This window comes from Zeus faber (genome assembly GCF_960531495.2).
Source record: "Zeus faber genome assembly, chromosome: 7".
Classification (NCBI taxonomy): domain Eukaryota; kingdom Metazoa; phylum Chordata; class Actinopteri; order Zeiformes; family Zeidae; genus Zeus; species Zeus faber.
This window is the reverse complement of record NC_137203.1, coordinates 1209392-1234391: the sequence shown is the minus strand read 5'-3', so window position 1 is coordinate 1234391 and position 25000 is coordinate 1209392. Positions and strand designations below refer to the sequence as shown.

The 25000-nt window shown below is 41.4% G+C and overlaps 4 protein-coding genes across 5 annotated transcripts in view; 1 reads left to right on the top strand and 3 right to left on the bottom strand.

Annotated features, from left to right (window-relative positions):
* Positions 1 to 7764, bottom strand: part of rsph14 (radial spoke head 14 homolog) — a gene marked incomplete at both ends in the record, with an annotated part of 9713 nt that extends 1949 nt beyond the window's left edge. Inside the window, 5 exons of the mRNA XM_080003738.1 lie at positions 161 to 297; positions 384 to 609; positions 6681 to 6799; positions 7121 to 7223; positions 7581 to 7764. Of these exons, the coding sequence (XP_079859864.1) occupies positions 161 to 297; positions 384 to 609; positions 6681 to 6799; positions 7121 to 7223; positions 7581 to 7764 (769 nt within the window). The remainder of the gene's footprint in view (positions 1 to 160; positions 298 to 383; positions 610 to 6680; positions 6800 to 7120; positions 7224 to 7580) is intronic.
* Positions 7765 to 9692: 1928 nt separating this feature from the next.
* nudt18 (nudix (nucleoside diphosphate linked moiety X)-type motif 18) lies at positions 9693 to 13720 on the bottom strand. Of its 2 annotated transcripts, none has more exons than XM_080004421.1 (7): positions 13585 to 13720; positions 12876 to 13085; positions 12670 to 12780; positions 12453 to 12555; positions 11978 to 12101; positions 11730 to 11851; positions 9693 to 10195 (listed from the first exon to the last, which is right to left on the bottom strand). In XM_080004421.1, the coding sequence occupies exons 2-7, from the start codon at positions 13029 to 13031 to the stop codon at positions 9813 to 9815; spliced, it is 999 nt and encodes a 332-aa protein (XP_079860547.1). In that variant the 5' UTR covers positions 13032 to 13085; positions 13585 to 13720; the 3' UTR covers positions 9693 to 9812. The 2 variants fall into 2 exon arrangements, with proteins under 2 accessions (XP_079860547.1, XP_079860546.1); XM_080004420.1 differs by having other exon boundaries at positions 12876 to 13033.
* A 1883-nt stretch (positions 13721 to 15603) lies between these two features.
* On the top strand, positions 15604 to 16915 carry sdhaf1 (succinate dehydrogenase complex assembly factor 1). The gene is made up of 2 exons (XM_080004439.1): positions 15604 to 15674; positions 16062 to 16915. The coding sequence occupies exon 2, from the start codon at positions 16232 to 16234 to the stop codon at positions 16478 to 16480; it is 249 nt and encodes an 82-aa protein (XP_079860565.1). The 5' UTR covers positions 15604 to 15674; positions 16062 to 16231; the 3' UTR covers positions 16481 to 16915.
* Positions 16916 to 17394: 479 nt separating this feature from the next.
* LOC307233186 (HMG domain-containing protein 3-like) lies at positions 17395 to 20157 on the bottom strand. Its single transcript, XM_080004425.1, has 4 exons — positions 20040 to 20157; positions 19724 to 19914; positions 18932 to 19073; positions 17395 to 18848 (listed from the first exon to the last, which is right to left on the bottom strand). The coding sequence occupies exons 1-4, from the start codon at positions 20062 to 20064 to the stop codon at positions 18256 to 18258; spliced, it is 951 nt and encodes a 316-aa protein (XP_079860551.1). The 5' UTR covers positions 20065 to 20157; the 3' UTR covers positions 17395 to 18255.
* Between the last annotated feature and the right edge of the window lie 4843 nt (positions 20158 to 25000).

The following is a 25000-nucleotide window of genomic DNA, read 5'->3' as shown; positions in this document are numbered from 1 at the left end:
TGTGTGTGTGTGTGTGTGGTAATGTGTGTGGTTATGTGTGTGGTTATGTGTGTGTGTGTGTGTGTGTGTGGTTATGTGTGTGTGTGTGTGTGTGTGTGTGTGGTTATGTGTGTGTCTGTGTGTGTGTGTGTGTGTGGTGATGTGTGTGTGTGTGTCCCACCCTTAGTGATCACTGCAGTGTTCATGATGGCCCCCGCAGCAGCGGCCTGGACGTCGGGGTCCGAGTCCGACAGCAAACCCACCAGAACCGACAGGACCGGGCCCTCGCACAGCTTCAGCTTCCCCTGGGCCGGGACGCTGAGGAGCAGAACCAGCATCAGCACAAAACGCACCCAAGGCTCCTCTCAGCCTCAGCCTCGCTCTCAAGGTCCAGGCTGCGGTACCTGACCCCCATCAGGGCGGTGGCGGCGGCCCTCCGGACCTCCGGGCAGGGCTGGGTGAGTTGCCGGCCCAGGACCGACACCCCGTCGTGGGCCACGGCCGGCAGCGCGTCCTGCCTCACGCACACGCTGATGGTGCACAGCAGCAGCGGGTCGACGGCCTCCTCCTCCTCAGCGACCTTCCCCAGCAGCCGAGGAACCAGGTTCAGAGACGCCATGCACGCTGCAGCTGAACACATTATTATTACTACTACTACGATTACGATGTACTATTATTACTACTACTACTACTATTACGATGTACTATTATTATTATTACTACTACTACTATTACGATGTACTATTATTATTATTATTACTACTACTACTATTACGATGTACTATTATTATTATTATTACTACTACTACGATTACGATGTACTATTATTATTATTATTACTACTACTACTACGATTACGATGTACTATTATTATTATTATTACTACTACTACTACTATTACGATGTACTATTATTATTATTATTACTACTACTATTACGATGTACTATTATTATTATTATTACTACTACTATTACGATGTACTATTATTATTATTATTACTACTACTACTACTATTACGATGTACTATTATTATTATTATTACTACTACTATTACGATGTACTATTATTATTATTATTACTACTACTACTACTATTACGATGTACTATTATTATTATTATTACTACTACTACTATTACGATGTACTATTATTATTATTATTACTACTACTACTACTATTATGATGTACTATTATTATTATTATTACTACTACTACTATTACGATGTACTATTATTATTATTATTACTACTACTATTACGATGTACTATTATTATTATTATTACTACTACGATTACGATGTACTATTATTATTATTACTACTACTACTACGATTACGATGTACTATTATTATTATTATTACTACTACTACTATTACGATGTACTATTATTATTATTATTACTACTACGATTACGATGTACTATTATTATTATTATTACTACTACGATTACGATGTACTATTATTATTATTATTACTACTACTACTATTACGATGTACTATTATTATTATTATTACTACTACTACTACGATTACGATGTACTATTATTATTATTATTACTACTACTATTACGATGTACTATTATTATTATTATTACTACTACTATTACGATGTACTATTATTATTATTATTACTACTACTACTACGATTACGATGTACTATTATTATTATTATTACTACTACTATTACGATGTACTATTATTATTATTACTACTACTACTACGATTACGATGTACTATTATTATTATTACTACTACTACTACTACGATTACGATGTACTATTATTATTATTATTATTACTACTACTACGATTACGATGTACTATTATTATTATTACTACTACTACTACTACGATTACGATGTACTATTATTATTATTATTACTACTACTACTATTACGATGTACTATTATTATTATTATTACTACTACTACTACGATTACGATGTACTATTATTATTATTATTACTACTACTACTATTACGATGTACTATTATTATTATTATTACTACTACTACGATTACGATGTACTATTATTATTATTATTACTACTACTACTACGATTACGATGTACTATTATTATTATTATTACTACTACTACTACGATTACGATGTACTATTATTATTATTATTATTACTACTACTACGATTACGATGTACTATTATTATTATTACTACTACTACTACTACGATTACGATGTACTATTATTATTATTATTACTACTACTACTATTACGATGTACTATTATTATTATTATTACTACTACTACTACTATTACGATGTACTATTATTATTATTATTACTACTACTATTACGATGTACTATTATTATTATTATTACTACTACTACTACTATTACGATGTACTATTATTATTATTATTACTACTACTATTACGATGTACTATTATTATTATTATTATTACTACTACTACTATTACGATGTACTATTATTATTATTATTATTACTACTACTACTATTACGATGTACTATTATTATTATTATTACTACTACTATTACAATGTACTATTATTATTATTATTACTACTACTACTACTATTACGATGTACTATTATTATTATTATTACTACTACTATTACGATGTACTATTATTATTATTATTACTACTACTACTACGATTACGATGTACTATTATTATTATTATTATTACTACTACTACTACTATTACGATGTACTATTATTATTATTATTACTACTACTACTACTACTATTACGATGTACTATTATTATTATTATTACTACTACTACTACTATTACGATGTACTATTATTATTATTATTACTACTACTACTACTATTACGATGTACTATTATTATTATTATTACTACTACTACTACTATTACGATGTACTATTATTATTATTATTATTACTACTACTACGATTATGATGTACTATTATTATTATTATTATTACTACTACTACTATTACGATGTACTATTATTATTATTATTATTACTACTACTACTACTATTATGATGTACTATTATTATTATTACTACTACTACTACTATTACGATGTACTATTATTATTATTATTACTACTACTACTACTATTACGATGTACTATTATTATTATTATTACTACTACTATTACGATGTACTATTATTATTATTATTATTACTACTACTACGATTACGATGTACTATTATCATTATTATTATTACTACTACGATTATGATGTACTATTATTATTATTATTACTACTACTATTATGATGTACTATTATTATTATTACTACTACTACTATTATGATGTACTATTATTATTATTATTATTATTACTACTACTACTATTTTGATGTACTATTATTATTATTATTACTACTACTACTATTATGATGTACTATTATTATTACTACTACTACGATTACGATGTACTATTATTATTATTATTATTACTACTACTACGATTACGATGTACTATTATTATTATTATTATTACTACTACTACGATTACGATGTACTATTATCATTATTATTATTACTACTACGATTATGATGTACTATTATCATTATTATTACTACTACTATTATGATGTACTATTATTATTATTACTACTACTACTATTATGATGTACTATTATTATTATTATTATTATTATTACTACTACTACTATTATGATGTACTATTATTATTATTATTACTACTACTACTATTACGATGTACTATTATTATTATTATTATTACTACTACTACGATTACGATGTACTATTATTATTATTATTATTACTACTACTACGATTACGATGTACTATTATTATTATTATTACTACTACTACTACGATTACGATGTACTATTATCATTATTATTATTACTACTACGATTATGATGTACTATTATTATTATTACTACTACTACTATTATGATGTACTATTATTATTATTATTACTACTACTACTATTATGATGTACTATTATTATTATTATTATTATTATTACTACTACTACTATTATGATGTACTATTATTATTATTATTACTACTACTACTATTATGATGTACTATTATTATTATTATTATTACTACTACTACGATTACGATGTACTATTATTATTATTATTATTACTACTACTACGATTACGATGTACTATTATTATTATTATTATTACTACTACTACGATTATGATGTACTATTATTATTATTATTACTACTACTACGATTATGATGTACTATTATTATTATTATTATTACTACTACTACGATTACGATGTACTATTATTATTATTATTATTACTACTACTACGATTATGATGTACTATTATTATTATTATTACTACTACTACGATTACGATGTACTATTATTATTATTATTATTACTACTACTACTACTATTACGATGTACTATTATTATTATTATTATTACTACTACTACGATTACGATGTACTATTATTATTATTATTATTACTACTACTACTATTACGATGTACTATTATTATTATTATTATTACTACTACTACGATTACGATGTACTATTATTATTATTATTATTACTACTACTACGATTACGATGTACTATTATTATTATTATTATTACTACTACTACGATTATGATGTTCTATTATTATTATTATTACTACTACTACGATTATGATGTACTATTATTATTATTATTACTACTACTATTATGATGTACTATTATTATTATTACTACTACTACTATTATGATGTACTATTATTATTATTATTATTATTACTACTACTACTATTATGATGTACTATTATTATTATTATTACTACTACTACTATTACGATGTACTATTATTATTATTATTATTATTATTACTACTACTACTATTATGATGTACTATTATTATTATTATTACTACTACTACTATTATGATGTACTATTATTATTATTATTATTATTATTACTACTACTACTATTATTATGATGTACTATTATTATTATTATTACTACTACTATTATGATGTACTATTATTATTATTACTACTACTACTACTATTACAATGTACTATTATTATTATTACTACTACTACTATTACGATGTACTATTATTATTATTATTACTACTACTACTATTATGATGTTCTATTATTATTATTATTACTACTACTACTATTATGATGTACTATTATTATTATTATTATTACTACTACTACTATTACGATGTACTATTATTATTATTATTACTATTACTACTACTATTACGATGTACTATTATTATTATTATTACTACAACTATTACGATGTACTATTATTATTATTATTATTACTACTACTACTATTATGATGTACTATTATTATTATTACTACTACTATTAAGATGTACTATTATTATTATTATTACTACAACTATTACGATGTACTATTATTATTATTATTACCACTACTATTACGATGTACTATTATTATTATTACTACTATTATGATGTACTATTATTATTATTATTACTACTATTATGATGTACTATTATTATTATTACTACTACTATTATGATGTACTATTATTATTATTATTACTACTACTATTATGATGTTCAATTATTATTATTACTACTATTATGATGTACTATTATTATTATTATTACTACTACTACTATTATGATGTACTATTATTATTATTATTACTACTATTATGATGTACTATTATTATTATTATTATTACTACTACTACTATTATGATGTACTATTATTATTATTATTATTACTACTATTATGATGTACTATTATTATTATTATTACTACTACTACTATTACGATGTACTATTATTATTATTATTATTACTACTACTATTACGATGTACTATTATTATTATTATTACTACTATTATGCTGTACTATTATTATTATTATTATTATTACTATTATAATATACATTGTTATTATTATTATTATGAAATATTATTATTATTATTATTATTATTACTACTACTATACTCCTGTCTTGTCAGCCTACTTCCTGTGTGTCCAGTCTACTTCCTGTTTACCTGCGGGGAGGAGGGCCAGGCTACTTCCTGTTTACCTGCGGGGAGGAGGGCCAGGCTGCTTCCTGTTTACCCGCGGGGAGGAGGGCCAGGCTACTTCCTGTTTACCTGCGGGGAGGAGGGCCAGGCTACTTCCTGTTTACCTGCGGGGAGGAGGGCCAGGCTACTTCCTGTTTACCTGCGGGGAGGAGGGCCAGGCTGCTTCCTGTTTACCTGCGGGGAGGAGGGCCAGGCTACTTCCTGTTTACCTGCGGGGAGGAGGGCCAGGCTGCTTCCTGTTTACCTGCGGGGAGGAGGGCCAGGCTACTTCCTGTTTACCTGCGGGGAGGAGGGCCAGGCTGCTTCCTGTTTACCTGCGGGGAGGAGGGCCAGGCTGCTTCCTGTTTACCTGCGGGGAGGAGGGCCAGGCTACTTCCTGTTTACCTGCGGGGAGGAGGGCCAGGCTACTTCCTGTTTACCTGCGGGGAGGAGGGCCAGGCTACTTCCTGTTTACCTGCGGGGAGGAGGGCCAGGCTACTTCCTGTTTACCTGCGGGGAGGAGGGCCAGGCTGCTTCCTGTTTACCCGCGGGGAGGAGGGCCAGGCTACTTCCTGTTTACCTGCGGGGAGGAGGGCCAGGCTACTTCCTGTTTACCTGCGGGGAGGAGGGCCAGGCTACTTCCTGTTTACCTGCGGGGAGGAGGGCCAGGCTGCTTCCTGTTTACCTGCGGGGAGGAGGGCCAGGCTACTTCCTGTTTACCTGCGGGGAGGAGGGCCAGGCGGTGCAGGGCCAGGTGGGTGTTCCTCCTACACCCTTCCTCAGGGTCGTCCAGCAGCTCTGACAGAACAGGCACAATGTTGCATCGCAGCAGCGCCTCCCTGTGGAGCCACCGCACATTACACACACATGTTCCAACCAGAGAGCAAGCAGCAGCTGCAGAGATCTCTGAAGAAATATATTATTATTATTATTATTATTATTATTATGAATATTACATGACGATGACGTCATGCTGCCCCCTGGTGCCATTAAGAAGCACTGCAGCTTCTGCTTACTTCTTACTAGTTTTTGTGATACTGTATAATATGCTGGACAGTACTGTATACTGTACATGTACATGTACTGTACATGCTGTGTATACTGTAGTCTATATTTTGTGTATACAGTATAGTTGTGATATTATGGGATGTGGCTCCCACCTACTAATGCTGTGCGCTGCCAGGAGGAAAACCAGTTCTGCAGTTTTGGATCTGAGGGTCGGACCTTCCTCTCTGAGCAGAACCTTGAGCAGCTCCAGAAAACCTGCAGAACAACTGTTGTGTTTAATGGCCTTCACCCAAAATATGAAATATTATATTTTGTCTATTGTTATAATAATTATTGTTATTTTCGAGTACAATATATAATTTCAATATTTATCATTTTTCTACCTCTTTGGACACGCCTCTTGCTCATTACACAGGTTACACTGTTCATTATAAATATTATATGTGTTTATTATAAAGAGTGTATCGATTTTTCTTACATTTTTCTTTTTTTGAACTTTTGACATTTTATTGTTTGTTTTGTACCAAACGACTGTGCAGCAGTTTTATTTCTTGATGGATCTGCCTGGGAGTGGTGAGACTCTGTTCTAACGGTGTGATCCAGTCCACTCACCGGTCCTGACGGCCTCGTACGCCCGCTCCGGGTCGTGCACCAGGGCGCACAGGGTCTCCAGGGCCCGGCTCCGGGTGAGCGGCTCCGGGGCGCGGAGCTCCAGAACCAGGCGCGGTACGGCCCGGGCCCCGAAGGCCAGAGGGGCGTAGGGCTGCAGGCCGCCGGACACCCGCAGGTCCACCATGCTGCACGGACACAACTGCGGAAGCGCACACCTCGGTGCTCCGCAGCGGGAAGCGGGCCACGGTTGCCTAGTAACCACTGTAAACACCACGGCCACGTGGCTCACCTGCGCCCCCTGTCGTCGGGATAACAAGGACACGTTCCATGAGGTGAGGAGGGGGCTCGGGGAACCCGGCTGCTTGCATTATGGTCTGTGCGGCCCTACAGACCCCACGTCACACGGCGTGGAAGCGAATGGAGCTCGTCCATCCATCCCCCGGGGCCGAGGGGCCCGAGGGGCCCGAGGGGCCCGCACGCACCTGGTCCTGCTCTCGGGTGGAGAGTGTCGTCGTTCGAGTGCAGCACAGGCATGAAAACGGAAGTTGCTCCCAACACAAAGTGTCTAAAGGATGTTTATGTTCGCGTCGTGGAGCCGATGACGTGACGCGCACGTAGAACCTACACGTCAGAGGTTGATGACGGAGGTAGAAACGCAAACCAGACACTTCCTGTCAAAGGGTGCGTTCAATTCTGCTGCCCCCCCCCCCACCACGACCCTGTGTGTGTGTGTTTGTGTCACTGTGCGTGTGTGTCACTGTGTGTGTGTGTGTCACTGTGTGTGTGTGTGCGCGTATGTGTATGTGTGTGTGTGTGTGTCACTGTGTGTGTGTGTCACTGTGTGTGTGTGTGCGCGTATGTGTGTGTGTGTGTATGTGAGCGTGTGTGTGAGTTTGTGTCACTGTGCGTGTATGTCACTGTGTGTTTGTGTGTGTCACTGTGTGTGTGTATGTGTATGTGTATGTGTGTGTGTGTGTATGTGAATGTGTGCGTGTGTGTGTGTGTGAGTTTGTGTCACTGTGCGTGTATGTCACTGTGTGTTTGTGTGTGTCACTGTGTGTGTGTATGTGTATGTGTATGTGTGTGTGTGTTTGTGAACGTGTGCGTGTGTGTGTTTGTGTCACTGTGCGTGTATGTCACTGTGTGTGTGTATGTGTGTGCGTGTATGTCACTGTGTGTGTGTGTCACTGTGTGTGTGTGCGTGCGTGTATGTGTATGTGTGTGTGTGTGTGTGTTTGTGAACGTGTGCGTGTGTGTGTTTGTGTCACTGTGCGTGCATGTCACTGTGTGTGTGTATATGTGTGTGCGTGTATGTCACTGTGTGTGTGTGTCACTGTGTGTGTGTGCGTGCGTGTATGTGTATGTGTGTGTGTGTGTGTATGTGTGTGTGTCACTGTGTATGTGTGTCACTGTGTGTGTGTGTGTCACTGTGTGTGTGTGTGTGTCACTGTGTGTGTGTATGTGTATGTGTGTGTGTGTGTGTCACTGTGTGTGTGTATGTGTATGTGTGTGTGTGTGTGTATGTGAACGTGTGCATGTGTGTGTTTGTGTCACTGTGCGTGTATGTCACTGTGTGTTTGTGTGTCACTGTGTGTGTGTATATGTGTGTGTGTCACTGTGTATGTGTGCGTGCGTGTATATGTGTGTGTGTGTGTGTGTATGTGAATGTGTGTGTGTGTGTGTGTTTTTACCTGACGCTGACTTACGTCAACCCCTCCGCTCAGCACTTTAAAGGAGTTGTGATGTCATAGAGACACATCACGTGAGGAGGGGGCGGGGCTATGTGGGGAATCCCATAATATGTTGAGGTGTTTCCTGCCCAGTGATGTCAGCCCTAGAAGCACAGAGCGTCATGCAGCTGAGATCAGAACGTGATGCTTTATCAGCGTCGTCTTTGTTTCTTTCTGCCAATATGACAAACACATGACAAGTAGCAGTGACGGCTGCTCAGTGGGGGGCGCTCGGGCGTCGTCCCCCCAGTCTGTCAGAGTGAAACTTTTCCTAAAATATTTTTAATATCTAAAATACTTATATCTGGTGAATTATGTTAATCAAGAATGAATGACTACTATTTAGTCAAATTTCTGTTAATGCTGTTTCCTGTGTGTTTTAGACGTTTATTTTCTTCTCCCTTCCAATATCAATAAGACAATAAGACAACAATAAGAGCCCCCTCTTCACAATAAGAGCCCCCTCTTCACAATAAGAGCGCCCTCTTCACAATAGGAGTCCTCAGTACAGGCTGTGCATGGGCACGATGGAGCTGTTCTTCATCTTCTCCAGAATGTTCTGTCTCAGCCTCTGGTCTTGGACCTGGTGCCAGCGGTACCGCGGGTTTTCCACGTCGGGCGGCCGGTCGGGCGGGGCACGCTCAGCCGGCTCGCCGTCCTCATTGCGCCGGGCGTGGTCAGGCAGCAGCGCCACCAGCGTGTTGAAGCAGACACCGTCGGCCTTTGCGCGCTGCCGCCCGGCGTGCTGCAGCCCCAGAACGCCCAGCGTGCACACGTCCCACTCGTAGTACACGGACGGAAAGACGTCACGGACCAGCAGACTGGAGGCCCACGTCACCGCGTGGGTCCTCACCGCCACCGCTGTGGGGAGGTGGAGGTCTGGAGCTGGGGGGAGGGGAAGGGAACATTTGGAATTCTTCCAAAACTTTCCAGCAAAACTTCTAACTTTTCTTTCCTTTCAAAGGTGAAACAAAGTCAATTCTGTTCCTGGAGAAAGGAGACGCTCACATGGAAGAACCGCAGCTAATGTCAAATGTGTAGAGTTAAAGAGCAGTGTGTAGAATTTAGGGAACGGAGTTGGCAGAAATGGAATATAATATTGATAAGTATGTTATAATTAGTGTATAATCACATGAAAATAAGAATCGTTGTGTTTACGTTACCTTAATATGAGATGTTTTATCTACGTAGGGAGCGGGTACGCTTAACAGAAGCCGCCATGTTGCGCCGCCATGTTTCTACAGAAGCTCAGAAGGGACTTTGGCCTTTTACGGCTGTGGGAAGTTCAGTCACCACTGGATGTCACTAAACTCTACACACTGCAGCTTTAGACTGTTTTACGCCCCGTTCCCACATGGAATGTGTCACGTCGCTGCATCATAAACATCCTGTAAAGTCACGATGACGTCATTCCCATATTGTTGTGTATGGAGTCTGTTCCCACATGGATGACTGTTACCATGCATGACGTAGTCCTCCACCAGAGGTGTCTGATATCACGTGAGACTAGACAACACAACACTTTTTACACCAGCACTTCACTCCCGTGGCCCCGTCCCACGGACTCCTCCCTTCGCTGACGGAGCGGGGACAGAGCCACCGTCCCCGGACGCCATCACCCCCACCCCATGTTATTAAATGAGTGAGATCCTCTTCAACCTGTCCTCCACCCTCTGCCTCCGGAGAAGGAACGTTCTCCACCCGTTCTGTCCCTCCCTGTCCGCTCACTTCACCCCCCCACTGTGAAGGACACGCCTACTGTCTGAGCAGCATTTTTCAGAAGAAGAAGAATAAAATGTAAGAACATAAACACCTGTCTCCGTAACGACCGGACGTCTTTCAGTTTCTTGTCTTTGCAGCCGAGCTCCACGGTTCTGATGGACTCGCTTTTTTTTTAATTTTCCCCAATGTTTCCTTTTTTTTGCGAAAACATTTTTTTTTTTTTATATATATTTATACTAAATAAATATTCGTAAAAACCCACTATTTGTGCTTTTCTGGTATTAGGACTCGGCTCCACCCAACTTGCTTCCATTCCCACATACTCCCATTCAGAGCCGTACCGGCACCTTCCTGGAAATGATACCAGGTCCAGAGTGGGAGATTTAGGGAACGACTTTTAGGAAACATCGACACCGACGCTGTTCCCACATCACACCAACGCGGAACATCGCCGCTGGATTTCATTCCAAGCGGGAAAAGTAGCTTTATTGATAAATCCTTAATGTGCAGCGTTATGTTTTTGTATAAAGCTGTTACTTTACTATGCCTCTGGATTGATCGACACAGAGTTCAGATCAGTGTGCTGCCCCCTGGTGGCCACGGAGGACCAGCCCTTCAACGACTAATGTCACTTCAGAGGAATTCCCTCGAACCAGCTGATCGGATCATTGATTATCTGGTTAGAGGCCGATCAGACCTGTAGCGAGCAGAACCCAGAGCTGGTCGTTGGAGCTGAAGGTCAGGACGATTCTCTGAACCACGTAGCAGCAGGAGGAAATGACCGGCAGAGTGACAGGATGCCAGGGGGCGCGCTGGTACCTGGACACACACACACACACACACACACGCGCGTCCTTTACTGAAACATCTGAAGTGATTTTCACTTCAGATGAGTGGTTCTGTGTGGTTTGATGCTGTGGACGTGGTTTGTTTGTTTTCTGGTACTTGATTCCGCTCTCGATGAGTCGCAGGATGTCCAGTCCCCTCAGGGTCAGAGGAGACGCTCTGTCCCACCAGGCGGCCTGAAGAGACTCCTGATCTGCCTGCGCTGGACTTTTTAGACTGCCGCCTGCAGGCAGGGAGGAAGCATTACAGAGAGAGAGAGAGAGTAAAAAACAATCCCGTCCTATCACCGCTCCACTTCCTTTCAGCACGTTGTCATGACAACACTGCATAGAAAACCTTTATGTGTCTTGCCCTCACAATGCATCGTGGGATACATTCACCAGCATAGCGTTTGATACTTCCATATTTCACCAAAAGTATTGTGACACTGGTACTTTTTACATACTATTTGATGCATACTACGGTTTCAGAGGTGCTACAGAGCAGCTGACATGACATTCCCTGGGAGACTAAACAAGATGGCGTCTGAGTGAAGTGACCCTGATGTAACTACAGCTGGTGAGTGACCTCTGACCTGTGATCTTGGCCAGGAAGATGAAACGGATCCACTGCGGTCCCTTCTCTTGGACCAGCAGCAAGGTGATTGGCTCACAGTCAAACCCCGCCTCCTCCTTCACCTGCAGAGGGCACAGCGCTGGGCTCTGATTGGTCGGGACATTCTTATATGTCATAATGCCTAAAGTTCAGATGTTTAGAGCTCCAAGCGACCGGAGCGCTTCTCCCCTGCTCACCTCCCTCCTCAGAGCCTCCTCCAAACTCTCTCCCTCCTCCATCCGACCTGCAGGAAGGTACCACTGCTTATAACACGTCTGCTTGGCCTCCTGGACCATGAGCACCTCCTCCTGGGAGCACCACACACACACACACACACACACACACACACAATTAATATCCTTCTTCTATGATGATGATGATGATGACGTCATTGTCCCGTCACCTTTTCATTGAAGATGACGCCGCAGACAATGTAGGAGACGGTTTTCCTGAGAACCACTTGTTTGGCCTGATCTGGGACCAGGTCCAGTACAGTGACCTCTGACCCCTCTCCCTCCATCAGCCTCTCAATCTGACTCTCCACCCGGCTCTCCTCCATCACTGTGCAGCAGAGGTGGAGGTCAAAGGAAGGAGAACGGCTTCATGATGAATGCTAGTTCATGTTGAATTATTAAAGACAAACACACGTGGTGACAGCAAAGAATAGGAAAGAAAAGTAAAGAAAAGTAAAGAACAGTAAAGAAAAGTGAAGAACAGTAAGGAAAGTAAAGAACAGTGAACAGTGAAGAAAGGTAAAGAACAGTAATAAAAGTAAACTGTAAGAAAAGTCAAGAACAGTAAAGAACAGTAAAGACAAGTGAAGCACAAGGATTCTTCTTTTCGTGTGATTATACACTTATTAAAACATACTTATGAATATTATATTCCATTTCTCCCAAATTCTAACACTGCACCTTTAAAATGTTCACCTTCATTCAGGGCGAGAACACAAGGAAAACACAGATTTAACAAATAAAATCAGCTTTAAGTCGATTTAATGATTCGATTTCCTCGGTGTTGATTATTTGAGACGCATTTCTATTGAATGAGCACATGCGCAGTGTGATCATTACAAGACTAACTATGTCATCTATAATCTGATCAGCCGTCACCGTCAGGTCTGGGCTGATGACGTCACATCCACCGGAGGCTGCACAAGCTTCGTTTTCGCACCAAAACGTAAAGTGATGGAGGAACGACCGACCGGACCGACCGGACCGGGCCCACCTGCGACTCGGACCCGATCAGCTGATCCGTTGAGCGGACGCTGTTTACTTCCGACAAGTGACGTCATGACGCAACCAGGAACAACGCCCAACGTCTTGTTTTGCTCTTTCAGTCGGAGGTTAAACGAGCCTTTGTATTGATGGAAACATCATTTGACAGGAGGTTTGCTTGTGTTCTGAACGGGAAACGTCGTTTAAACCCGCACAGCTTTGACGTTGTCACTGTATCGGTCTCCATGTTACAAGTACATTTGATTAAAAAATTAAAATAAAAACCATAACGCTCATATTTTTGTATACAAACACAAATCCATCTGTCCTGAAATATAGATATCAATATTTGAATGTATATATTTGCCATTCACTACTATTTCCACACTGGCGTTGAATCAAGTTGTAATCCACTCTAACTAGAACCCACCCTAACTCTAACCCTAACTCTAACCCTAACTCTAACCCTAACCCTAACCCTAACTCTAACCCTAACCCTAACCCTAACTCTAACCCTAACTCTAACCCTTACTCTAACTCTAACCCTAACCCTAACCCTAACCCTAACCCTAACCCCTAACCCTAACCCTAACTCTAACCCTAACCCTAACTCTAACTCTAACCCTAACTCTAACCCTTACTCTAACCCTAACCCTAACCCTAACTCTAACCCTAACTCTAACCCTAACCCTAACTCTAACTCTAACCCTAACTCTAACTCTAACCCTAACTCTAACCCTAACTCTAACCCTAACTCTAACCCTAACCCTAACCCTAACTCTAACCCTAACTCTAACCCTAACTCTAACCCTAACTCTAACTCTAACCCTAACTCTAACTCTAACCCTAACTCTAACCCTAACTCTAACCCTAACTCTAACCCTAACTCTAACTCTAACCCTAACTCTAACTCTAACCCTAACCCTAACCCTAACTCTAACCCTAACTCTAACCCTAACTCTAACTCTAACCCTAACTCTAACTCTAACCCTAACTCTAACCCTAACTCTAACTCTAACCCTAACTCTATCCCTAACCCTAATCCTAACTCTAACTCTAACCCTAACTCTAACCCTAACCCTAACTCTAACCCTTCCACTCGTCGGTACTACTCAGACACATCCTTACACGTCCTGGCTCTGCTTTGCTCTTTCTTCATCCCATTGACTGACTGAACGATGAGGCAAAATGAAGAACCTTGATAAAAAAAACATGTGTTGCATTAATTATCGACGAACATGAAGGTTTCTCACGTACATTCAAACCTTCCAAAGTGGAGACACCATGAAGGTCAATGTGAGCAGTGACCAGGGGGAGGTGAGGAGGTGGCTGATGGCTAATGTAATGTAATGTAATGTAATGTTATGTAATGTTATGTAATGTAATGCTATGTAATGTTATGTAATGTAATGCTATGTAATGTTATGTAATGTTATGTAATGTTATGTTATGCTATGTAATGTAATGTTATGTAATGTAATGCTATGTAATGCTATGTAATGTTATGTAATGTAGTGTAATGTTATGCTATGTAATGTTATGTTATGTAATGTTATGTAATGTAATGTTATGTAATGTTATGTTATGTAGTGTTATGTTATGTAATGTTATGTAATGTTATGTAGTGTTATGTTATGTAATGTAATGTTATGTAATGTTATGTAATGTTATGTAATGTTATGTAGTGTTATGTTATGTAATGTAATGTAATGTAATGTAATGGCTCGAAAGGTGAGCGACACCTTTACAGACGTCGGACAGCAGCTCGTCCGCTTCCCGAGGGCCCTTGAACGCACCGCGACGCTGCGTTCAAGGGCCCTCGGGAAGCGGACGAGCGGAACTGCGACGCGTCGAGCGTAACCGGAAACGGAAAGGGCTGCAGGCCGCGCTGCATGCCGGTCCGTCGGGGGTCGAAGCGGAGCCGCCGCGGGAGCAGGACGCACCAGGACGGGACACACTGTGAAGCAGAGCAGGCTCAGCGTGTGGTGGGTTAGAAACAAACATTCTCCTTTATGTTCAGTGTCACAATAATAATAATAATGATAATCATCATCGTGACAGAATGAATGAATGAATGATATTCATACACATACGGATAAAATTCCAAAGCTGCACATATTTCAGTCAGTACAGACGCTGTAACAAAGTCCTTCCTTTCCCGACTTGTGTGGCTCCGTCTCCCTGTGGTCGACGTACAATCTGGTTCGACGATACAGATATTAGATGGACACAGGTCACTTTATAGATGGATGGTTACATCTCCCTGCTCGTATATTATTTTCTAGTTGACTCCCTCTCAGTCAGAGTGAGCACCATCGTGTCTGAATGAGATGATCAGTCCTCGGTCCTGTGTGTGGGACGTTTGTATTCAGGTTGTAAGTCGGACCCGGGAGCAGGAAGCTTCTCATCGTTTAACTGAGTTTCCCGCCCGCCTGTGGCTTCTCCTCCGGGGGTGACCCGTCTTCAGGCGCTATCGGATCCCGGCTCTGGACGGTGAAACCGGGTTCCCCGTCTCCGGTGGTCTCGGCGCCTCTCCCGGGTTATGGTGCGGCACAGCAAGCTGCAGAAGCAGGTCCTGGCTCTGTATCGCCAGTTCCTGCGGGCGGGGCGCGACAAGCCGGGCTTCATCCCCCGCATCCAGGACGAGTTCAGGGAGAACGCCACCATCAAGAAGACGGACGTCATGCACATCGAGTATCTGTACCGGCGAGGACAGCGGCAGCTGGAGCAGCTGAGGGACGTCAACACCAAACAACTGGGCTCCTTTTCCAAACCCCGAGCGGACAGCTGAAGGAGCCCGGGACAAGCCTGTCACAGACCGATCATCCATCCGTCTTATTTACCTGCATCATAATCATAATAGAAATGATTTTTCAGGACGGAGGAAGCTTTGTTCTGTGGTGTCGTTCAGAGGGAACAGAACGTTTATACCTCATTTACTATCTAAGAAATACCTCCGTGTCTAAGTAACGAGCGGCGCTGTTGACTGAAATCATCTGCACTCTCCATACAGTAAAATCTAACATTGGGTGTAAATATTTATTCACATGATATTCTACAATTCTATATTGGGTGGTTTTTGGAGGTGTCATACCACTGGGGGAACAGCTGAGGGTGGAAGGGACAGGTACTCCACCTCCACCCTCAGGACACTTGTATAAGTGTTTCCAACTGCCAAGACGTTTGCAGCTACCTTTTATTTTTTAAAGACTGTTCAAATAACTCAGTAATAAAAATAAACAATTATCCATCCATTCATTTAGTCACAACTTTTCTCTAAATCCTTGGGAAACAGATGGAAGGAGAACTGACAGAACAAGGAACGTAAAGAGAAAGAGGAGGAAGCTGAAAAGCCAGGATGTCAGACAGACACGGTGGCAAGGAATCACTTCCAGTTCATTTCAAAGTGAAGCGTCCACGCTGGACTGCGAGTAAGGCTTTAGAAATAAACTGGACTGGACTGAACCAGACCCTCACAACAGGTCGCTCCTACTTCTTGGCACTTACTCAATTTTTTTGGCATCATCACAAATATAAATACTGTGGCTAAACTCATTTGGCGTCATAGTATGTCAGTACAGTTAGTGTAAACCTGTTTAATATTGGTTGTTTTGTCATTATTCCATTTTCCAGTCAAGTTATTTCTAAATTGCTTTTTTAAATTCCAGCTTTTATTGAGTCAGAGCACACAACTTAGAACGCGTAAACTGTGCACTGCGGGCTTGTCGTGATGTCATCGACCATATATGGCCACGGGCTGAGGATCTCTGGAGATCTTCAGGGGGTGTGGCCGTTTTATGTTTTATTCCTTTTTGGTTGAACATCTGTTCCTCCAGCTCTGCTTCATGTGGAGCAGCCGGAAGGGATGCTACGTTCCATGGACCTCGGGAATCAGCAATTCCCAAATCCGCGCCAAAGGTGTTCTACCTCTGCTGTTCGGGAAAACATGAACACCCAACGTGACTTTGTTTGGCAAGCTGGTGAACCCTACGTGCTGCAACCTATGTTCACAAAACGGTAGTTCAGGTAGAAGCTGCCATGTTGCTGTGACGTCAGCTCTGTTATCTCTGCAATTCCCAGTTGGCCTCCATGGGGACAGGAAGTTGGGTTTTTCCGACTTCCTCCTCCAATGGAACGCAGCATTCGAAATACGTCATTTTGTAACGTCAACAGTAGCTAGCTGCAGACAAAATGGCGGACCTCCGCAGGCGGCACCTCTGCGGTTGAAATCAGGTGACTTCAGCAGCAGAAGTTGGTCGTCTTGTCGTTTTCTTCCCCGTGAAGTAAAAAACAAATAAAAATCCTTATTCATTAGAAACATATTTTAAAAGTCAATGGACTCTCAAAGGCACAATACAATATTTTAAATTGAGAAGTTTGCAGTTAGTACATGTTTAAAAAATAGGTCAATATAAAGTTAATTCAGTAAGTCTTTAAAAAGTCTAATTCTTTTAAATGTTTTATGTAATGTTTAAATAAAATGTATTTCTTAAGCAATGTGAATAGGCACTGGAAGAGCCTGTGAGCTACTGATCAAAGTAGGTATGACCGTGATCCGTGGCACTTTTATTGCATCCTCTGTTGCAGCTCCTCGTTCAGAAGGTTGTTCCTGTGTTCAATGATGTTGCGCATGAGGAAGACGTGTGAGGAAGGTCCCATGTTGTTAAGAAAGTAGTTGTTTTTGCGCAGGGCAGCAAAAAGCTGCTCCATGACCTGACTATTTAAAGATCCCTGAAGTTCGGGAACCACGTCCACCCTTCTCAGTACGTCCCGGGGGTCTTTGTTGCTGGACCGCTGGAATTTGTCATAAAGGACGTAGTGTTGATTTGACCCCGTGACAGGATGGCCATTTGCTTCCGGGTACTGCAGTCTATTAACAAGCCACGGGAGATGCACTTTGAACTTTTGACGGACAGTAGCGTCAACATTGTCCTTTGTTGGGTCAGCGAGCCTCCCCTCATGGGGCTGGAACGGAGGCTTGTCAGGAACTCTCAGGTTGGCGTGGGCCGCCAATCCATGAGCAAAGTCATAAACACAGACATTTGGAAAATGCTTCCACGAGAGTAGAAGGTCTGTGAAATCTCTGGGGCTTTCTGCTCGGAGGTTGAACTTTACACTGTATACGATTCCATGGGGGCACATGATGACCGACCATCCTCCTGAAAGCACAAAAGAGACAAGTTGTACAACGTTTTTCTGTCTCTGATTTCATTATTTGAATGGTGTTATATTCTGCGCTCACCAGAGGAACCCCCAACCGACTGCAACACCTTGTCGTAGGTCTGCCTGCTCTTCATCTCATCCCGTAGCCGGTTGATAAGGTCGATTCGCGACCCTCTTGTCTCAACGTTGCAGGATTTGCAAAGTTTTCTGATAGTGGAAACCTGGAACACATTAAAAGGAATGTGAGCTGGGTGGGCAGTGAGTATGGAATCATATCACCATCATCACACAATTATCTTGACATTGATGCAACATTCATGAATGTTTCAAAGAGCACATGGCAACAAGTCAAATGAATGTTAATCACAATGATTCACATGGTTATATGTTGTATATATTGTTGTATTGGCAAGAGGTTGGACAGTTTTCCAACAAATATATACACACACACACACACACACACACACACACACACACACACACACACACACACACACATTCAGTATATTAAATATATCATGCTGTAGCATGTATCTCAAACATTTCACTTATTTGGGGTGTGGATCATGAGTCATGATACCATATTATGTGGAAAGGGATTATGCAGGGACACGATAAAAGACATTAAATCCAAACCTAATATATTTGTTCCCCTTCTAATTCATGTTCTATTCCAACTCTGTGGCAGTTACGTCCACAATTGTCAGTTTAAAGCAGTTATCAGTGTATGTATGTGACAAAGAATCTCTTGAACTTGTAATGTTGGAAATCACAGGAATTACAACTAAAATCTTTCTTATGGGATCACTTTCACTCATCTATGAACTTACAGCACAAAAAAAATTGTTAATAGGGCAATTCCTGGGTTAACCTTTCGCTTTAGCAGCTCATCAACGAGGCGGTCCTGTGTGACATCACAGGGTGGAGCTTCATTAGATGTTTGCAACGGCACCTTTTCATACTCTGTGTTGAGGACGTGACTGCCTTTACGCGTCTCCCTCCCGATCCAAGGTGCCCAGTTCTCATAAGACGCTTGGACAACAAATGGATTCTGTGAAGGGTCTGCATCAACACATAGAATTTAAAAAAGATTGAAATAACTCATAGTTTATTCCAGGGAAGTGCAGTCACAACATCCCATGGGACTTTCTGTATTTTACTCTTTTTGACAAACTATACACACGCACCATCAAAAAATCCTCGGCTTATCATGTGCAGATGGACGGATTCCCAAAATGCCTCAATATTGTGTTCACCTTGGAAATCCTCACTCGCTTGTTTCAGTTCACTCACTGCAATCACCAAATACACATAAGACACAAAACACCCTGGAGGAACAGGAGTCAATCTGAATTGATGTGGCACCTGTCAAAACGGTGGTTAAAAAGTGATTTAGAAGGAGAACTTGCCCTCAAACACTCCTTTTCTGTGGAGGTCCATAAGCACCACAGGAGGGTAGAACCCACAGTTCACACATGAGTATGTGTATTCTATGTTGCAAAGGGCCTCAAAATGACAATATGCTTGAAAAATGAAGTGGGTGTCTGGAAACCTTTCTTTCCACAAAGTCTCCAGAGAGCTGATGACTCTGGACACGGACACATGATTCTATGGTAAAAAATAAAAACAGACAGGACAGGATTTGAAATGGACCACATCAGTACTACTAGTAACAGGATTCCCTCCAATCAGTGTACCTTGGAATCTGTTTCTTTAAAAAATGGCCAAATACATGTGTAATAATGTCTGTCCTATGTGGGATAGTCTGCCCATTCAACTGGTTAGTGCCGCAGAAACCAATGTACTAGTTAGTTCAACCATTTCTAATTGGTGAACTCTTACTGGTGCGACATGGAGTACATGCAGCTCATAACACATCGTTACCACCGCTTCACACACCTGAAGGTTGTGCCTCAGGTAAAGACAAAGCTGCAGCGTCAGAACGACGCGGTCGTTGAAGTTATGCAGACCGTCTGTCCATTCCTGGTAACGGTACATCATGTGGCAGTCAGTACACCTTCTACTGTAAGTTGAGATGTCTGTTATGGACATAAGACATCAATTAGGACATTGAATCAGCTGCATGTGGTTCATCAGGTATGGACGTAGGATGTACTTCACTTACTTTGGATGATACCATTCATGCCAACTATTCTGGCTTTGTCTGTGATGTGTGACATTTCCTCCAGTCTGGGATTGCCTACACAGCGCTTGCATGTGGTTTCAGCCGGAATCAACTTTGAAGGGTAATCTGTTTGAGCTCTTGGAGTTGTGGCGTCTCCGGGAAGAGTGGCTGGTATTTTTTTCTCTTCATAGAGGTACCTTACACTTCTCTCCATCTCTATCTCTGTGGGAGGAGGAGAACTGACGGAGTGAGACATCTCTGCTAAGGTTTCGGTGGTACTTGGTGCAGTCATGAAGAGTTCCTTCCGTGTTTGGAAAAGGTGCCATTTAGCAATGTTCTTGTGCGGACATGATGTACGCACCTTTGCACAGGGGCAATGCCAGGTGTTTTTTTTCCTGTTGTAGGTCACCATAACTCTACCAAAACAACAGGAGTGGTATATTTTGGGTTCGTGTACGGAGAGACAAATTTGGTTTTGAGAACCTCCAACTTCCACCAACACTGACAATGGCGCATGAGCTTTCTCTGCTGCTTTTTGCCTCTTTTTGCAAGCTGCCACCTTGGATTCTCCAAAAAACTTCCATTCCGGCATTTCTTCAAGGACCTCATGCTTCAGTGGTTCCTCGGTAGCGGTCTTGGTGCAGTAATCCAGCGACCGGATGTGCTCACACAGACTGTGACTGAGGCCGCTTCGCTGTGCAAGAAACTGATATTGGCGACAGTCCTCCAACTCACACTTGGTCACGTGTTGTTTGCCCCATGTTTTACGTTGTACATGTATTGGCACACAGAAACCTCGAGTACCTTTTGGGATGGCAAATAGGCCGCGGGTTTCATCAACACACACGCTTTTCAGGTAAGATGCAGCTGTAATGTCTTTTGGCCTTGCATGTTTTCTTTGTATGTGTACTAACAAGTTCTTTTTGTACAGAACAACGGAGCAGTGAGGGCACTTCACCGACTTTAAAAATGTCACACGTGAGGACAGCAAATCCATCGTTTCAGACTGTGCAGCAGCACTCGCTGCTTCCTCGGGTGGAAAAGCATGTGATTTGGAGGGCTCTGGGGGTGAAGCTGAGGGTGAAGCTGAAGGTGGCTGACAAGACTGTGCTGTAACTGCAGAGGACTGGAGTGAAGCTGAGGGACAAACTGTGTCTGAGGGGTCTACACCCACTACTGATGCTGACGGAGGAAGGGTGTAAGAATGGTCTACACCCACTACTGAGGCTATAGAATCCTCGAGGGCAGATAGGGGAGGGCAGGGCGCCGAGTGAGGTTTTGGCAACGTTTGTGGATGTGCTGGAATCTCCTGGGAAGCGCAGAGCGACGTTGAGGACGGCACTGATGGGCTGAGTTCAGCTGAAGGTGGCACTGATGGGGGTAGCACCAAGGAGCTTGGTTCACATGGGCCTGGCACCATGTCAGATCTTTTTTGGCATCCAGTCACGTGTAATGTCATAACCTCTCTGCGCATGATCGTTTTTGCACAATACGGGCAGTGGTAATGACCCGTGTATCGGCATGACAGGTTGCATCTGCAAATGATTGTGTCTGCGAGGGAACAGTATTGTACTTTTTAGATCCAATATACAACATTCTATTATGAATTTTCTCAAGTCCAACACTGATTACCATTTTACTAAGTGAATTTACATTACAAATTACAAAAAAAGGGTCATGGTCCCCTGAAAGTAACTTTTCCATTCTTGCCAAGGTGATCTACTGACCCCAAATAACAAACTGCTGACACTTAAATCTATGATAAATGCAATGAGAGAGTAGTGCATCTCAATATATAACACTGCTTTCATACGTGATGCTTTTATTACTTTTATATGCAAACACACAAATGTCATTCAACATTCAAGTTTGATGTGAAAGTAAATCATTTTTTAGCACATACTCCTCATCAACTCACCTTGGAAATGCACTGCTTTTTTGATGTGGGCATCCAGGTGTCTCCATATTGTCTTCCCACGTGTGGTGATAAATTTGGGACACAGAGGACAACCCAACTGTGAACTCTGGTAGGGTATGCTTTCTAACTGGCTTCCAGTCTTAATTATGGATGGGTGCATCTGGAAAACAGTTTCTTTTTTTTTTTATTATTGTTATTTCGGGTCATTCTAGCTTGCCTAACAAGCCAGCTATCCATAAAAGATCCAAAAAGCAACACAATACTGTATGTAATTGGTAGTTATGTCTGTAGCATCCAAAAGATAATGCCAATGCCACTTCAATAGTTGAAGACAGTTTGACTGACACAACTTCTATTCACATAATCCACATAAGATATGTGATATAGCACATTACAAGGAGGAGCAATGTGAGGCTGGTTGGAGAGATGGACACTGGTGAAAATTCTGACAGTCCCTCTTTAGAGCCGGTGTTTGGTTTGTCCCTTCTGAGCTACTGTAGAAAAATGGCGGTGCAACATGGCGGCCTCTGTGAAGCGTACCCGCTCCCTACGTAGATAAAAACGTCTCATACTAAGGTAACGGAAACACAACGATGCTTATTTTCATGTGATTATACACTAATTATAACATACTTATCAATATTATATTCAATTTCTGCCAACTCCGTTCCCTAAATTCTACACACTGCACCTGTATCGTTCTTTTAACTTTGTCATAAAATATTAAAAGAAAGCTACATTATTATAGCTAAATGAATTACTGAAATGGTTGTATATAATAACAAACACAAAATAATTTTGTTTGGTATATTTCGTTGCCATCACCGTAGCAACATCACCATAGCAACACCCCCCATCCGTGACACTGAGCCGTCCCCGCGTCCCGTAGCCAGACGACTACTACTACTACGACTACGACTACCACGACTACTGCTGCTGCTGCCGCCTCCGCCGCCGCATTAACGAGCTCACGGACCGGGATTCAAACAGTTTGCCCTCGACGGTACGGTGTCCATTTTAAAGTCTCTTCAACTCAGGATTCAAAGAGCTTCCACGAACCCGCAACAACTACCGTGAAATGCTTGGAGCCGCGTTCTAACACATCTATTTCGCCCGCTACGCCGATCGGACTCGGAGTTTGATCGACAACATGGAATAAATCTTAAGAAAAGCAAAGAAACTTTAAAAAAAAAGAGATCCTTAATAACTGTCTTACCGCTGCTCTACCCAGATGCAGACAAAATGGCGGACACCCGTAAGAGGCACGTCCGCAGGTCGCCCGGAACTCACGTCACTTCAGCAGCGGAAGTTGTTCTACGTGTTCGCGTGATTTCCCCGTGAAGAAGCGCAAGGGTTAAAAACAAATACACAAAATGTATTCACTCAAGATACATTTAAAAAATCTATTGATTCTCCAAAATCGGCCCATATTAAGTTAATTCAATAAGTTTTTAAAAAGTCGCCAATTCTTAAAAATGTTTAATGTAGTGTTTAAATGAAATGTAGAGAAACAGAAGAAACAGTCTTTATTTATCACGCAACACACCACACTACAACACATGCTTGCACACACACACACATGCACATGCTTTGATGGTGCTGGTGAAATGGATCCTCTGCATTGAACCATCCTGGCTTGTCCTTCCTCCGGGGGCACAGCCAGGAGCAGTGGGCAGCGTACGTGGACGCGCCCGGGGACCAGGTGATAAATGTCCATCGCTGGTCAGACCATGATGGGTGCATGTTTTTGGTGGGGGTCCTTACTGACGTGAGGTGGAGGAAACCCCATGTGAGCACGGGGAGAACATGCAAACTCCACACAGAAAGGCTCCTGTTTGGGAGATAACCCACCGGAGCACGGTGCCAACAGCGCCCCAGGCGGGAATCAAACCCAGGACCTTCTTGCTGTGAGGCAGCAGTGCAATGCACTGCGCCACCGTGCCAGTTGGCAAAGTAGATAGCGCAGCCTCTGATTGGTCCGTCCACCGCTTCACTTCCCTCGTCATCACCAGATCCCGCGCGATCAGAGGCCTGTAAACAGGAAGCAGCGAGATCGCGGCGTGATCTGATACATATACTTATATACACACAAACACACACATATA

Bases quoted from the DNA above. Each gene is read 5' to 3' on its own strand.
- nudt18 (XM_080004421.1), bottom strand. From the start codon at position 13,031: ATGGAGGAGAGCCGGGTGGAGAGTCAGATTGAGAGGCTGATGGAGGGA. The intron at 12,781-12,875 runs GTGACGGGACAA...TGGTGCTCCCAG, and splicing joins GCGTCATCTTCAATGAAAAG to GAGGAGGTGCTCATGGTCCA. The intron at 11,852-11,977 runs GTACCAGAAAAC...GTGTGTGTCCAG, and splicing joins CTCATCGAGAGCGGAATCAA to GTACCAGCGCGCCCCCTGGC.
- sdhaf1 (XM_080004439.1), top strand. From the start codon at position 16,232: ATGGTGCGGCACAGCAAGCTGCAGAAGCAGGTCCTGGCTCTGTATCGC.
- LOC307233186 (XM_080004425.1), bottom strand. From the start codon at position 20,064: ATGATAAGCCGAGGATTTTTTGATG. The intron at 19,915-20,039 runs GTGCGTGTGTAT...GTGTTGATGCAG, and splicing joins AAGCCGAGGATTTTTTGATG to ACCCTTCACAGAATCCATTT. The intron at 18,849-18,931 runs GTGAGCGCAGAA...TTGTGCTTTCAG, and splicing joins GTCGGTTGGGGGTTCCTCTG to GAGGATGGTCGGTCATCATG.